Source organism: Carettochelys insculpta, chromosome 5 (genome assembly GCF_033958435.1).
Source record: "Carettochelys insculpta isolate YL-2023 chromosome 5, ASM3395843v1, whole genome shotgun sequence".
NCBI lineage: Eukaryota > Metazoa > Chordata > Testudines > Carettochelyidae > Carettochelys > Carettochelys insculpta.
In genome coordinates this window covers 117011828-117028169 of record NC_134141.1, presented here as the reverse complement: position 1 = coordinate 117028169, position 16342 = coordinate 117011828, and the positions used below count along the sequence as shown (strand labels likewise).

Below are 16342 nucleotides of genomic sequence, written 5' to 3'. Positions count from 1 at the left end.
GTACAGAATTTGTATTTTCTGTTCACAGCAGGAAAGATACTCAACTTACTTACAGAGGGATTTGAATTAGGAGTGAGTAGCTACTCTGAAGACCAGTTCTGGAAGGATGTTATGTACTTAAGAGGCAGCATGGAAGAGAATGCAAAGATGATCATGGAAAAAAGTTGCAAATGAGGCCTCCAGTCTAGTTGGATAGGTGGAGCAGAAGGGGTGGAGGAAACATGACAGGAGATGAGAACAAATAACTAGACATGCCTGCAGGCCCTGGAAGACAAGATGCTGGAAACTTGTGTTTAAGGAGGAATTAGTAGCGAAATTCACAGCATGTGTGCGAGATGTAATCAGAACAGCAATGAAGAAAGATGATTTTTAGAGGCTTTGATTGCAAGGATTGAATGGGAACATCCTCAGCATCAAGGAGGCCAGAGAAGTTACAGAACTTACAGTAAGGAAGTTACCGTAATTAAAATGTGAGACACTAAGAACATAGGAATGGCCTTACTGATAGTGACCAATGCCAGGTGCTCAAGAGCAAATGAACAGAACAGCTAATCATCAAATGATACATTCCCTATTGCTCATTCCCAGCTTCTGACAGAGTCTAGGGACATCATCCATATCCAGCTTGGCTAATAGCCATTGATGGACCCATTCTCCATGAATTTATCGAGCTCTTTTTTGAACCCTGGCCTTCACAACTTCCTCTGGCAAGGAGTTCCACAGGTTGATTGTTTAGTTTGTTTTAAACTTGCTACCTATTAATTTCATTTGGTGACAACTAGTTCTTGTGTTATGGGAAGGAGTAAATAACTCTTCTTCATTCACTTTCTCCACATCATATCTCCCCTTAGTCATCTCTTTTCCAGGATAAAAGTCAATTTTATTAATCTCTCTTCATATGGCACCCGTTCCAAACCCTCAATTGTTTTTGTTGCCCTTTTCTGAAGGTTTCCCAATGTTAATATATCTTTTTTGAAGGGAGGTGACCACATCTGTGCACAGTAGTCAAGATGTGGGTGTCCCATGGACTGAAATAAAGGCAATAAGATATTCTCTGTCTTATTCTCCATACCTTTCTTAATAATCCTCAATATTTTGTTTGCTTTTTTAACTGCTGCTGCACACTGGTGGATATATTCAGAGAACTATCCAGGATTCCCAGATGTTTCTCAACAGTTATACCTAAATTAGTCCCCATAAATTTGTATGTACAGCTGGGCTGATATTTTCCATTGTGCATTATTTCACTTTTATCTTCATTGAATTTCATCTGCCATTTTGTTGCTCAGTCACCTAGCCTTCTCACCTAAAATATGGCAGCTAAAATGATTGATTTTTCACTCAGTGGCCACAATTGCAAAATGAGTAACCTTCTAACTTGCATGCACCTGAAATACATATCCAAATGGCTTATTCCCAAGGTCATTGTGGGGTGGAATTTTACTTACTTTCTAGTGGTTCCTCAACTTCCTCTTCTATCTGCTTTAGTGTCCCATCTTTCATGAGTTTTTCGGTGAAGATATCAGATGGTACAAGCTCTCTTACAATCTCACCATCATCTTCAGATTTTGCAAGCCACCTTTGACATGGAAATGTGATTGTTTCTGAACCCTGGTGTAAAATGACAAACACACATTCTTTTTTAGAGGGGGAGCTGCAATCAGTTGCCTCTCAGCATAACTGCTTGGGGCACAACCACTGATTTCACAGCACAATGAACCGCAGTATGTTTGTATGCATAGCTTAAAAACTTAGTTTAGTGCAACAATCAGACAACACAAGTATGCAACGAATCAGAACAAAGTACCTTTTAGGTAATAAAGCCCTTTCCATTATTTAGTATCAAAAGCTAAACTGTGCTCAAATGTAGCATACTCTGCATTATTTAGTGCTTTGGGTAGTCTCATTTGACTAGTCAAAGCTCTAAATAATGCAGAGAACATTACTCCAACTAGAGAAGCGGGGGTTGACTGTACAATCTAACAGATATTCTCACTCTCTAACTCCACAGTGGTATTAGAGCTTCATCCTGAAAATCCTTAGTCCCAATAACATCCTCCCACCGAAGATGCTTGTGAAAATGTGCTTGCAACGCTTTATTGGTCCTCATTCAGACAATACTTCCCTTGAAGTAAGTAGTTTTGATTAAAGTATTTCAGGATTTTGCTGAAGTCAAAACTTCATGATTTTGCCCTATACTTCTACAACTCAAGCTCTCTCAAGCCATTTCCCATGAGAAAAATGATTTTTTATCCATTGTTTTGACTTTAGTTTAGAAGAAACACGAATGATTTCTATCCCATCAAGGGAGAAATGAGCACAATGGAACAGCAAATAAAATCAACATCATATCACTTGCTAAGAAGAAGTAACAGCATTCTAATTCAAGCCCTTCAAAAATGTTATTTAACCACAGTAACTCTGTATGAAGTGCTCTCAAATGTGTCACTGCCTGACTCCATCTCAGATGGGATCCTCAATCAGGGCATCAGTTCTTTGCATCTTCACTATTTCAGCTTTATCTATGGATGTCCCCCTACAAGGGTGAGAGAGGAAGGTCAGGCAGGGCAGGGGTTAAACAGAGCCTGTTTGCCCAATCAGCTCCACCACAGTTCACCTGCAGCCAGCGTCAAGCCTGGAGGAGCATAAAAGGAGGGAAGCCAGCCCAGTTCAGGGCTAACCAGACAAGAGGCAGGAGCTGGTTCTGAGGCAAGCAAGACCTAAGCCAGAGCTGTCACTGGGTCAGCTGCTGGAGGGAAGAGCCTCAGGACTCTCACCCCCAGGAGCAAAGGAGGAGCCCCTCCCAGGGAACCCCTCTCCCACCAGAGGGGAAACTAGATTCTCAGGGCCATGCCTTAAACGTATCCTTTAGTCTCTAGGATAGGGGCTGAAGACCCACACCCTGGGCACCAAGGCCACCTTGCCATCAGTGGGAACTGCTCACACTCCCCACCCCTCATCCTTTACCATAGTACCTGAGCCCTCACAATACCTTTCTGAGGTAGAGCAGTGCTATTTTGAGGCACAGAGGCCACATGAGTTGCTTAGGATCACAGAGGAAGAATATGGGAGAGCTGGGACTTGAACCAAGCTTACCAGAGGCACAAACTAGCACCCAAACACTGCATTTTTCTTCCTCTCCATGAGGGATACCTCCAATTTATAGTTGAATGAGTCCACTGGCTTTCCCACTCATTTCCAGATCCTGTGTACAACAGTGCTCTTGGCTTCTGAAGCCCTCCATGGATGTGCTTCTACCAGATAGTAGAGTCTTGTGTGTCTCATCTCAATTACCCTCTTCCTTGCATAGAATTATTTGCCTTTCTGGAACTCAGCTAAGTAGTTTACTGAATATAACAGTAAGTTTCTCACTTCGGTAGAGCTGCTTAGGCAATACAGTCATGTTATGTGTGAGCACCTATGTCAAGTAGCTCACAAAGAAGCTGGGGATCATTACTGTTGCACAGCAATTCGGAATAAATTGGCCTTATGACCAGGAAGGTGCTTGATATCATATTGATGTAGTTTGGTAAAGCAAAGTACTTCAGTGTAATAATGGACTGCACTCCTGACATTAGTCACAGTGAAAAGATGTCATTTACAGTTAGATTTGTTGATGTCGAGATGGCTGTATCCACGGAAAGGAAAACATTATCTGGAAAAGGCCTAACAAAGGCCAGGTCTACCCTAGCCAAGATCGACCTTCTCAGAGTCTATCTTCCAGGATCTTTAATTTTGTGCATCTAGTAGGGATGCATGAAATCAACCTCTCGGGTCGGAGTTGACCGCTGTGTACACCTCACAAGAGGAGAAACCTTCCCTTATATAGACAGTCAAGTTAACCAAGCACAGATAATTTGATTTTAGCGATAATTGCCATAGCTAGAATTCTGTATCTGTGGTCGACTTTCTTAGCCTATTGTAGACATAGCCAAAGCTGTTTATGAATGAGAATAAAACAAAGCTTCAGGACTGCCAAAGGCCAGGCTACTTCAACTGCAGAAACATGAAGGGAAGAAGGTGTTTCCAGGCAAGGCTCTTTGTGCTGATTCCAAAAGTTTTCTTCATGCCTTATGGCTGACTTACCTTCAAACTGGTTCTGTCGAATGCAATGTCAGCTTTTTTAGATTGGGCATCTGTCTCTGGAGTACTGCAAAGGACACATGTCCTGCTTTCAGCATCAGCTATCAAGTAGAAGATTCTCAAGGACAAGCTTACAAATATGATTAGAAAGCCGTGACACTTGGTGGGAGAGCTGCATTGGCAGTCTAAGGCCAGGGAGGCACCAAGTGACTGAGGTTTATGACACCCTAGTGGAACTGATGCAGTCAAAGAAAGCTGAAACCAAAATCTGACATGAGGCACAAAGCTTGGCAAATCAGATCACTGATTTAAACTCCATTGACGGACTCTGCAACTGCTACAACTTTGATGATTTCAGTGGCCTACACAGATAGCGGATGTGAAGATGCCCTTAATGTTCCAAAGTAATGGCAGAAAACATAGGATGTTAGCTTGCATTCATCAGAAGCGATGGTTTGGTTACAAGGTTAGAGAGGAGGTCACAGGAAACTTACAAGAAAATTCAAGAAGGAGTTGTTTTGCTCTCTCTTTGACACTGCCTGAGTGTCCAGAAATTCAGAAAAATGAAGCACCAAAACTTTGGGTGAGGTTTCCTATTACCCTGGTAAGTTGCCAGCAGACAGGAAAACACTGAACAATTATAAAGACTTCACCGGATACCGAAACAAGGGGAATTTTTGGGTATCAATTATATAGACTTCTATGTCAAAATGGACAACATCACATTTTGCCACGTGGGAAGTACTTCCCACTCCCAGTTCTTGATTCATTCACACTGCAGAGCTGAAGGAGACTTTTCTTAATTTGTGGATAGCTTTGAGGATTCTGCTCATGCTGACCGTCACAGTCTTGAGTAGGGAGTGCAGCTTTTCGAAGTCCAGGCTTATTAAAACATATTTTCAATGAACAACAGCCAAAGAGACACTGACATCACTTGCTACTTTACTGCTTCAAAAGGCCTTTGGCCAGTCGTTAGCTCTCTCTGATTCTGTGCTTCACTACATGAGGGCAAAGGAAAGAAAAGTGACCTTTTGAACTAAAGGACAAGGGATGGGTGTCCAATACTTTTGCCACTCACCACATATGATGAATAGCACCTCTTGGAGCCTTTAAATATGGCTGCTCATGAGCGCTGCATGTGGAGAGTGCCCTCCAATGCACACATGAGCCCCACCGCTTGGTGGGAGAAGCATGTGGCAGCAGTGGTGGCAGCCCCCCGTGGCAGCTCTAGTGAGTCACCAGTGTTGAATTAGGATGTGAAGGCTGGGGGTGCCTGGCCCTGGAGGAGGGAGAGGGTATTTATTTAGAGCTGGTGGGGGGGAGGAGATGTGGCAAATAAGGAAAGACAACAGCCACAAATGTGCCAATTTTTGAATTCCTATTGGCCACCAGTGGACTAGGGTCAACATCATAAGGCTGTTAGCTACTGCAACCCTATTTTATGCTCATTCGCCCAGTGCCAATGCACAGTGCCGTTTTGTGATGCTAGAACACAGTATTTCAGTTATTCTGAAAATTAAAATGTGTCTATAAGCTTAGATAAAACAATTACTTGTTTGCTTCTATATGGCATGAACAAATACAGACTTACAGACCTTAGCATGCAAATTTATGATCCAACATGACAGGGATAAGTCATGCATGCAAAGTGCACAAAAGTCATGAAATGGGATACAAATTCTAAAACTTAATAAATGTGATGGGGCTGCCAAAGACACCCCTCACCTGGGGTGTCATTTGATCAAGAGCCAGCCCTGCTTTCCCCTATCCTCAATCCTCTCTGCTGTAGTGCTGTCATCCGCTTTATACTTCCTGACAAACTCACTGTTGGTGCAGGCGCCTTCTCCTCTGCAGCTCCCGTCACTGAGAACAACCATCTTCACATTTCAAATATTAGCCAGAAACATGGTTTTCCCCTTGCATATACCTCTCCATTCCCCTTACTGTTCCTCTCATGGCTGTTATTTAACCCTGTTCTTGCAAACGTTAACGCTAACCCACTTTGGGCCATGGCTTATATGAAAGTATACAAAATAGTTATTGAGATTATTGTGAATCTTTACTTTCACGAGTTCTTCTTTCTGTTATACCTCTGACGCAGGAGGAGGGGACAAACAGAATCCATCTTGAATAATCCCTTGTAAATCTTCTTCCTTTGGCAAGAGTCAATATGGGAGGATTTAGGCTTCCTAAATCTCTCAAAATTGCATTTTTCCAACTTCATTTATGGTCATCTCTGTGCTCTATTTCCTGCACTCTGAGCTCCGCAATCCTCTGTAGGGTGATCTGTGCACTGGATATGATCTCATCCTTGCAATCATTTTCCTCACAACTGGTGGAAGACTGTAACATACTGGGACCATATAAGTACTTCCTTATTTGTGACAAAAATCAAATCAGCAGATGTTAATACAGTACTGCCTTGATATACATGAGGGTTCCATTCCCATGCACCCTCACGTAACTGGAATTTTGCATAAGTGTGTGTGTGTGTGTTGGGGGGGGTGTTCTCTAGCGGAACACACGTTCTGCAGCCAGGGAAGCAGCAGGAGCACCTGGAGCTCCTGTTGAAAGGTAAGTCCTGGCAGGGGGTGGGGGGAGAGGGCAGCTGGGAAGGGTTAAAGCTGGTGGTGTGTTGGAAGCTGTGGGAGGAGGGGTAAGCATGGGGTGGGTTAGGGCTGCAGGGGGCAGGATCTTGAGTTCAATCCTTGAGGGAGACATCTAAGGCACACAGATTAAAAAAAAAACTGTTGGGGTGGTGATAGGTCCTGCTGAGAGGGCAGGGGACTGCACTCTACAATCCCTGAAAGTCCCTTCCAGTTCTGTGAGACAGGCATATCTTAGGTATAAAGTGACAACTTTTAAGATGATGAAATCCTATTTTTACAAAACCAGTCTGACTTACAATTTTGGATACCAAACCTCTTGCTTTCAGCTGAGTAACCAGATAGATAGATAAACATACTCACCCATTCAGTGCTGTTGTCATCCCCCTGCAGTGTCAGCAGGTTGTTCATTTGCATTTTACAGGAGGCATGCTTAGTTTGGGTTTTATCACCATGTATTTTAAATTCTAGTCTGTCATGGTGCTTCCTACATTAGCAGCAATTGAGCATAGTTTCTGCAAATGAGACATTATCAGCTCCATACTTGAGAGCCTCTTGGCAGAGCAAGAAGCAGTTGTCTGTAGCTACTGACTTACCTTGCAGAAGCAGCTACCTCCCTCTCCAACTGACCTAATAAGACAATGAACATGCTTGAGGGTTCCTAAATCACTTGAACCACCATGGTGATAGGAGCATTGGGGAGTTTGCTGCCCATCTTGATCTATATCATTTCCCCTTTCTCTGTACATGGGGAGAGAGGAAATATAACATCTTGAAGGTGGGAAGCAGCTGCAGGGGATTAGCTGTAGACAGCTGCTTCTTGATCACCTCCCCTTTCTCTATATAGGGAGTGGAAAGGGATCTCAAAGGCAGAAAAAGCAGCTTCATAGACTACAAGCTGCTGACAGCTGCTTCCCTGCCTTCAAGATCCAACAGAGCCCCACACAGACACGAAATCTGTATCCACATCTGAGTGTTGATATGCAAAAATAGAGTTCCGTGGATTTGCACTGCTGTCACATATAATGGCTGCATTCCACTCCAGGAAATGTAACATGTATTTTCCATCTTTTAAACCAGTCATTATCATTAGACTACCAGCTGACTAGGTTTCCCCCAATGATAAACTAGTGTCAATGACATTTTGTAACTGTGCCTCTGTGTTGGCATTCCTTATTACTGGGAGAGATTCCTTATGTGACTTGTCATTAAAGCCAAGACTGAAGGAGCATACGGTTGCTTTAAATTTTGACTGATCCTAAATTGTCCAGAGTAACACTAGGAAAATTCAGATGTCTGTCAATAAATGCCTTAGACATGTTCTCTAGCTAAAGTGGTACAATAGAATGCCAAACAAAATCTTGTGGAGCAAAATAAACCAGAAGCTAATAGAAGTCCAGATCAAGAAGAGAAAATGGCGGTGGGCAGGCCACATGCTGAGTAAGAACTCTGAGGAATGTATCAAGAGACAAGCATTAGAATGGAAAGGGAAAAAGGAAAACAGGATGTCCCAAACAAATGGGGCAATGAAGCTTCCTGGACAAATTAAAAGAAGCTGGCTTAATGTGGAATCAAATCAAGACTATCGCCAAGGATCGTAAGAAATGGAGAATGGCTGTGGAGGTCCTATGGTCTATTAGGAGCTCAAAAGGTTAATCATCATCAAATGTTGATAGTGTTATCACAGAGGGTTGCATATTCCCAGTGATTGCTGTGAACGTTATCTGTTGCGTTCCATGGTATTTTGAGGAGTCTTGCTTAAAAGCTTGCATGATGGAAATAAAGTAGCCATGGAAGTGCTAACTGTATTGTAATTGAAAATCTCCATGTCATTACTGCAGTTTCCCTTGGAGCTGACTTGTTAGCAATCGTATTATTATTACGTGGTCACAAAGGCTACATCTACACTGCAGTGATCGGCTAACAGAAGTTACCATCTGAAGATATCTTCCAACAAAACCGCTGCTGACAGATCGTGGCCACACACAAAAGTGCATCACTCTGTTGATCCACTCTGTTGACAGAGAGCATCCAGTCTGCCTAGCCGCTCCCTCAACAGAATGGCCAATGGGAAGCAGAGCAGACAGGGCTGCCCGATGACCCGGAAGCCATGTTATCAACAGATGATGCCGCAGAACGTTCACATGGCTTTTTGTCAACTGATTCTGTCAAGAAAGGCATTCTTCCTCATGAGGGAGAGGCAGAAGGCTGTCAACAAAAGTGCCAAGTTCTGTCGACAATACGTCAACAGAACGCATTTCTAGTGTGGACACTCTCTGGGTTTTGTCAACAAAACTCTCCAGTGTAGACGTAACTAAAGTATATTATTTTAAGGTAACAGCTGTAAAATCTCACTGCAGTTACACGGGGGATTTGTTTCATTAGAGTTTGATTTTTGGCTGTGAGCTACAGCCATGACAACAGTCTGTTTAACTCAGTGCCTTACCCGTCTGTGTTGCACCAAATGAAATGTAATTATCAGCTATAACTGACATGCAGAGACAGAGCTCTGCTGATATGCAAGGAGTTTAGTTTCCTACCCAAGAGCTTTCAATTCGCTTTAAAAGTTACTGACCTCATTTTTTTTTCTTTGTAACATACAGATACATCTTAGCAGTCTAATCAGGTAGCACAGCTTTTAGAAGCTTTGGCAGCATATTGCTATCCTGTGGCAGGTCATCATATCCTGTGACTGATTACAGTTTACATCATGCAGTGCTCAGCTTTCTTCTTTGTCATATGCCAGAGTCAAATCTCAGCAAAATTGCAGATCTCTCTGCTTTATCTTAGGCTGTGGTTTTTCGTTTTTTTCTTCAGTCTTGTCACTTAATATCTTTTAAATGCTGCTTTAACTGTTGCCTGGCTGCTTGGCTTAGAACCCACCTCCATGGCTGAAGATAGGGCAGCTGGACACTGAGAAGGTAGAGCGGTCCAATGTGCTGAGTCAAACATGCGGGTCTAATAGGGGCTAGCAGACAGGAAGCAGATTTTCTCTTGGCTGTGATGCTCTTGAAATTCTGCATAGAGTCAAACACCCATTTCTCTTACATGGTGCTGGCACCATTAGGCCAGGCTGTGCTGCTGTCTGGCTCTGGCCAGGGCCAAGGCAGGCAGGGGAAGTGAGAGATGCCCTGCTCTGGGAGCTGGGGGATGGGGCAGGGGGCCAGTGGGCATGGAAGGGGTGAGGGTGGGGATTGCCTCCCCAAGTCTGGCCTTCACCCACTGCCATAGCCACCGGGCAGTGCTATACCAGCAAACTCTCCTAGTGAAAACACAGGTTCGACCAACAAAAGAGTGGTCTCAATAGTACTGATTGTACCAGATCTCCAAGTGAAATATGTTATACTGCAAAAGCACGCAATGTCATTCTAAGCTAACTGCCAGTTGTAAACTGGTATACAACGGATGGCTTCACCCACTAGGCTTGATTATTAGGAGGCAGGGCCTGACAGTTTGCCTAGACTCCATTGTAGCAGACTCAAGGACCTTGATGGAACAGCTGGGTGCTGCAGCCCTGGAGGTCACATCCCTATTCCAGAGCCTTGGGAACAAACTGCTCAGCCGCAGTTAGAGAAAGCCCGCTTCTGAGAAAAGGTCTATCTCTCTCAAGGACACTTGGGCCCATCTGTGGCAGCTGCCTCAGTTCATGGTCTGAAAACCCTCCTTGCCAGAATGATTTGATGGCAACCACCACAAGATCTAAGGGTTTAGCAATCACTGTTTCTGATGAGACCATCCTTGTATGTTGATGGCCAGACACCAAGTAAACTGCAGATTGGGCCTCATGCATCAGTAAATGGGACGAATGAATTCTGTCCCACTGAGGAATTGATTCATTTCTTTTCATTGGTATTCAATGACTTCAAACAAGGGCATACTACTGAAGCAGCCCTTCCATTCTTCACCCAGAGTTCATGACCTCTTTCCACCTATGCCATCTACCCCTGGCACCTGGCTGCTAATATGGCTTGGATCACGGTGGCTCAGGTCTATCACTTGTATTGGAGATTGAATGATGCTGTAAAGGATGAGCAGGCTTGGGCCGACCCTCCCCAGAATTGCTACCCTTCACCAAACTCTGCATTAGAACAGAGACCTGGCTGCTTGAGCATCACCTGAAGAGGAAACAGGCTCTTGCCCATTGCCAGCCAAGGATCCCCAAGTACACCCTTTGGCTAGTTCCAGACCCACAGACATGAAGACTGACAGCACCAAGAGGTGCCCCACAGCCCAAGAGATGGAACATCAGTACAGGAGTGGCCTTCACCTTTCTGCTGAGAAGATGAAGAGGTTGCTCCTTTGTGCAGTAACTGATGTTCTTCAAGATGAGTGTCCCTGTGGGTGTTTCTCAGTGTCTTTGTTCAAAGATTTCTACAGCATCCCCCCACCCCCAGAGTGTGCAAGCGCTTTGCCCGCGTCACAATCTGTGAGCATATAAATAACTTGTTCCGTGGTTAAGTAAAAATTATTGATGTACCATAGCAAGTAAAAATTATGCTTACCTCTGGGAGAGTGGCCTATGAGACAGCCCCTCTCCAGGTCAGGATTAGAGGCCATCAGGAAAGTATGCAATTCAACCTAATCCTTTTGCTACACTTTTGGGCTATATTGAGCCTCCCTTGGCCCTCCCTTCACAAGCTGAATGTGCTGTGTGGGTCATGGGGGGGTATGATTAATGGTTGAACTCTGGGTCTTGCTGGTCAGAATGGCCAGGAAGACCCAGCAGGAAGCAGCTGGGGCCAACCTTCCCCCCAAGAAGACATCCTCTCAGCTTGGTACTGCTCAGTTTCTAAAGATGCTGGTTTACCAATCCCAGCCAAGTGTAGCCATCTTGTGGACAAACAAGATCTGTATTGTGTAACAAAAGGACAAACATCTGACCTGCATACTGGCCCTAAAATGGCTTCAGCCAGGGCAAAGATCACCTTTGGGTGCATTTACCCATCAATAAAGCTGAGCTGAAGAACGAACAGGAATGCCTCGATGAAAACCTGGCTAAGATTTATTTGGCTCCCCTGTTCTGCTGCTGGAGTCCCACACCGGTTGGGAAAATGAAGGATGGGACACTGCACTTCTGCTGATTATTGTGCGCCAAATAGTATTACCATCAAGAATCAATACCCCATTTCGCTGATTAATGAGCTCTTAGACAAGGTTGCTGCAATCTTCAGGCCTGTGACAGCAGCCTATTCCAGCGCACAGCCTGGGTCTGGTATCTCCTAGGCATAATTATTGCCCTGACCCCACCAGAGCTGCAGATCAATCTATGTAACAGCTCTACCCAGCTGGGAGCCCTGCTGCAGCCTTGCAGTGTAACAGACTCTCTGGAGTCCCAACCTGCTCCTGCTACAGTCCCTATTCCTGCTCCAGCCTTGCCCGAGTCCTGATTCAGTCTTTGTCCATTCCCAACTCTGACCTGCTTCAGCTTTGCTGCTGTCTCTGGACTCATCAGACTCTGAACACCCAGCTTTCACTTCTGGCCTGAACCTGGACTCCAGCTACAGTACTAATTTTGCTTTGCCCATGGACTCTGATCTAGGTTCTGACCCTGACTTGTCCATAGTTCTCAGTTCCAGCATTATCCTTGGCCAGTCCTGATTCTACATCTGGCTTTGAACTCCATTCCAGTCACTAGGTCTGCCTAGTGGAAGGCAGCACCTGACGTTAATGATGACCTCATTTAGTTCTTTGCAGTCCATGAAAAGTCAGAGTCAGTTGGCTTCCTTGTTAACAAAGAGGACTGGCCCCCTGGAAGTTGAGGTGAACTTGCGAATATGGCTAGGTTCTCCTGTGGAGAGGTGTGCAAAGAAGCCAGTTTAGATTCAGACATGGCATCAATGCAACCGAATGGAATTTTGGTTCCTGGCTGTAGTTCAGTGGAGCAGGCTTAATCTCTGTGGAAGGGCAGAACCTCTGCATTTATTTTTGAGTACATTGGCATGGTCACTATATTCAGGTGGGCTCTGCTGCGCATGCTCTGTTTCCTGGGGTTAAGCAGTGTTGGCTCTCATTGAGTACATGTACACAAGCTTGGAGTCACCTCACCTAGCTCAGAGTACACATGGGGCGAAACACTGTCAAAGTCAGTTAAGAGATTGACTAGTATTCCTTGTTACTCTTTCACCTCTGTCCATTGCCGTGGGGAGGGAAAAGTGCTATTTCTGTACCATATCCTACTCTGGAGCCAGACAGAGAGGAATCTATGACATTAATGGAGACCAAGTAATTCTGGAACTGGTATATCTCCAATTTTCTTGATGGCACTGTGAAAGATTGAGCAGCCAAATGATAGCTGGTAAGGCTACATTGGACTGTGGCCATGATTCAAGCCACCAGCTGGTGTCCTTTCTAATTGGACATTGACCAGTTCCTTCTCAACAATAGCCAAGGCCATTGATTTGGACAGCCTAGTTGGGGCATGGCTCCAGGTTGCAGGTGACTGTAGACCCCCTTGAATATTTCCTCCTGAGGGGAATGGGACCAATTTTGACAGAGATTAGAAATCAAAGAATTCCAAAACAGCCAACCCAAGGTCTTGGAAAGCCTGAAATTTGTGTCAATAGTGACTTCTAAAAGGAGCATTTTTATAACATCCCTTGCAGGGTTTGCCATGAATATTGTGAAACATATATGGCAAACACATATGTAAGAGACATTTTCAATAACTCGCTGCGGATAGCTGCATGGAAACCAGAGATGAGCTAGATCTGTACAGTAAGCCAAAACTCAGATAGTGAAGATCTTGGGATGAGGTTCTGGACTATCGCTGGGGTCCCACAAACAGACGAACTAGGATTTCATGGGATAAAGAAGACAAACAACAAGAAATAATAGGCATGTGTCATCATTGTAACTAATTGTGACTACAGTTTCCATATTACCGTTATTGTAGTATCAACAGCAAAAGCAGTAGCCATAGTATTAATGTGTTGCTATATTTGCTTGGATCTGTAATCTGAAATACAAGTGCTACCAATTCATGGAGACTGAATTCAGTCAATGGCTACAACTTCACCCTTGTTTGATTACTAAACTGCATGTATAGCACTTCAGTCTTTTCCATTGTATACTTAGCAGGAGGGTCCTATCATAAGCTGAAGGTCCTGAGTTTGTGCCTCAGAGAAGGCATGTGACTTATTTATGAAGAGGAGGGGTAGCTCAGTGACTAGAGCATTAGGCCCTGTAAAACCAGGGTTGTGAGCTCAATCCTTGAGGGGGCCTTTTTGCAGCAGGTTAAATTTAGAAAACAAAAACCTGTCAGGGTGGTGGTAGGTCCTGCTGTGAGCACAGGAGACTGGACTCACTGACCTCTCGAGGTCCCTTCCAGTTCTATATATGTGTATCTCCTTCTTTCACATCCAGTCTGAGAACCAATCTTTTTACAGTCAACACAGGGCTATTTTCCCCATTCACGTGTACATTTCTTGTGTAGACATCGCACGTCTCTATCCCCACCCTATAATGCTGTTCACTTTGTGCTAGATATACAGAGAGGACTTAGGGATTGCAATGCTGAGCCTAACTTTATGTGCCCTCTTTCCTAATGAGTTAGGTAGCCAATCTCCATATGCAACATATGAGCAGAATTAGGTCTGGTGTATACTACATCTCACTTACATAGACCCCAGCACAACACAGCTATACCGACCTCAACCCCCCACATGTAGACAGTGCAATGCTGGCAAGGACCTTCCCCCGTTGACCTAGCTCCCACCTCTTGTGGAGGTGGAGTTGCTGAGCCAACAAGACAGCTCCCTTCCACTGACTTAGAGCATCTGCACCAGATGGACTAAAGTGGCACCAGTGCACAATGGAAATCTGTAGTGTAGACCTGCCCTTTAGCACTTAAGAACAGGAGATCCACAAAGAACAGCACATTCAACAGAGAACTACCCAAACTAGCCCTGAAGGAAACTCCGATGGCAGGGGTGTCACCTAATCTCCCTGCCAAAGGAGTTAGGCCCCTGTCTCTGCTGGGAATTCACCTTCTCTCAGAATTAAGTGTGCAAGCCCTGTTGTGCAAACGTGGAACCAGAATTTGTACCCACACCTCCCAGAAGGATGCCCTAACTACTAGGCTATGTGGTATGCAGAGGAGAAGAGAAGAGAAGGCTTCCTCCATTTCTCCTGTTGAAACTGTTCCACTTTGTATAAATAATGAACTAGTTCCTCAATGCCCTAGCCACTAGGTAATGCAGCCATTCTGACATTCTTTCCCTGGTCCAGGAAAGAGTGTCAGCATTGAGACAGCTGTGCTTATTCCCACTGGCAGAGCTGTAGTAGCTAAGGGACTTCATCTGTGCAAATGTCGGTACCTAGGGCCCTTGGGTGGCAACTAAATGGGGGATCCAAGGGATTGAATTTTGGACGTGGGTGCTGAACGTGCACTTAGGCTCCTAACTCCTATTGTGGATCTAGAACTTACTGCAAAGAGCTTCTTGTCTAGCTCAGGAACAAAATGGCAGCTGAGTCAAAACCTCCCCCATCAGAAATGAAACATTAGACATGCTGAGAAAATTTCTGTCCTGTGTCTCACGGGAGGTGCAGCAGAGAAGCTGCAGCCCAGGGGGCAGGAGGCTGGTTGAGGTCTGGGGAATGACTGCAGGCTACAAAGGGCTGGTGAACCCTCTTGGAATAAATTAGGAAGCCCCAAGGGCTGCTCAAATTTACATCAGACTGCCCAAAACCACATCCAACAATCTCCGCCGTGCTCTGCCTGGGGAAGATTTCTTCTGACGCTCCTGAGATGCCTCACATCTTCCCTGAACTACTCCTGCCTCACTGAAAATTCTACCCTGGCCTTGCAGGTTAGCAGGGCCCTTACAGACCAAGAATGGGTTAACTATTTATACGGTGTACAGTCATTCCAAAGTTCCCCAAACTCTTTACAATCGACAAACACAGCAATCATTTTACAACACTGAAATGCAGCCACCTCTGGGATGCAAGGACTTTAGTCAGCATGCACTACGTAACAGTGGTGGAAGGGTAAATTTTTCTCAAGGTAACTAGGGTGAAGTCTACTCTTACAAAAACCACCAGGAGATCTTTACTGTAGGTATCAAAAGCAGCCAGGTTCTCAGTATGCACAGTCAGATGACTAGGCCACCAGTCTGACATACGGTTAGCCTGACCAACCTGTTGTTAACTGCAGTCTTGACAAATTTTGTTCTAAAGTGAGCCCTGATACTTTTATTCTCGTCAACAATTGCATTGAGAATGGGGGAGGGGAAGGGGGTAAGCATTTATTTTTAAGCTGTGGTGTTTTAGAATCAACATTTGAAGAATTAACACTATAATCAATGTTTGTTCCAGGGTTCCCAAACTCTTGCTACTTCATTCACTAGCATTGTTCTCCTGGGAGTCATTTTGCACTCCCAATCATTCTTGACATATTGAAGCTCCACTTTGGAAAGCAGAAGCGACTACCGGTGGAAGTCCAATGAGTAAATGCCTACCTTCCCATTTGGCAGAAGTCTCCGTATCTCTACCCGATCTAAATGCCATCCAGAATTAAGCCCTCCGCCTTTGTGCCCAATGCGAATCTTCTCAATAGTGTCTCCAACATCTTCCAGCTACAGAAGCAAAGAAAAGATTCCAAAGTAAGTAACAAGGGGCAGCCTCTGTTCCTTTACAGTGAAAGCCGAGATTCA

The 16342-nt window shown here is 44.7% G+C and overlaps 1 protein-coding gene across 2 annotated transcripts in view; it reads right to left on the bottom strand.

Moving 5' to 3' along the window:
- The window catches only part of LOXHD1 (lipoxygenase homology PLAT domains 1), a 274986-nt gene that overhangs the window by 72716 nt on the left and 185928 nt on the right, over nt 1–16342 (bottom strand). For both annotated transcript variants that reach the window (XM_074994358.1, XM_074994359.1), the window contains exons 32-33: nt 16148–16264; nt 1449–1611 (exon numbers count right to left, since the gene is read on the bottom strand). In XM_074994358.1, the coding sequence (XP_074850459.1) occupies nt 1449–1611; nt 16148–16264 (280 nt within the window). The remainder of the gene's footprint in view (nt 1–1448; nt 1612–16147; nt 16265–16342) is intronic.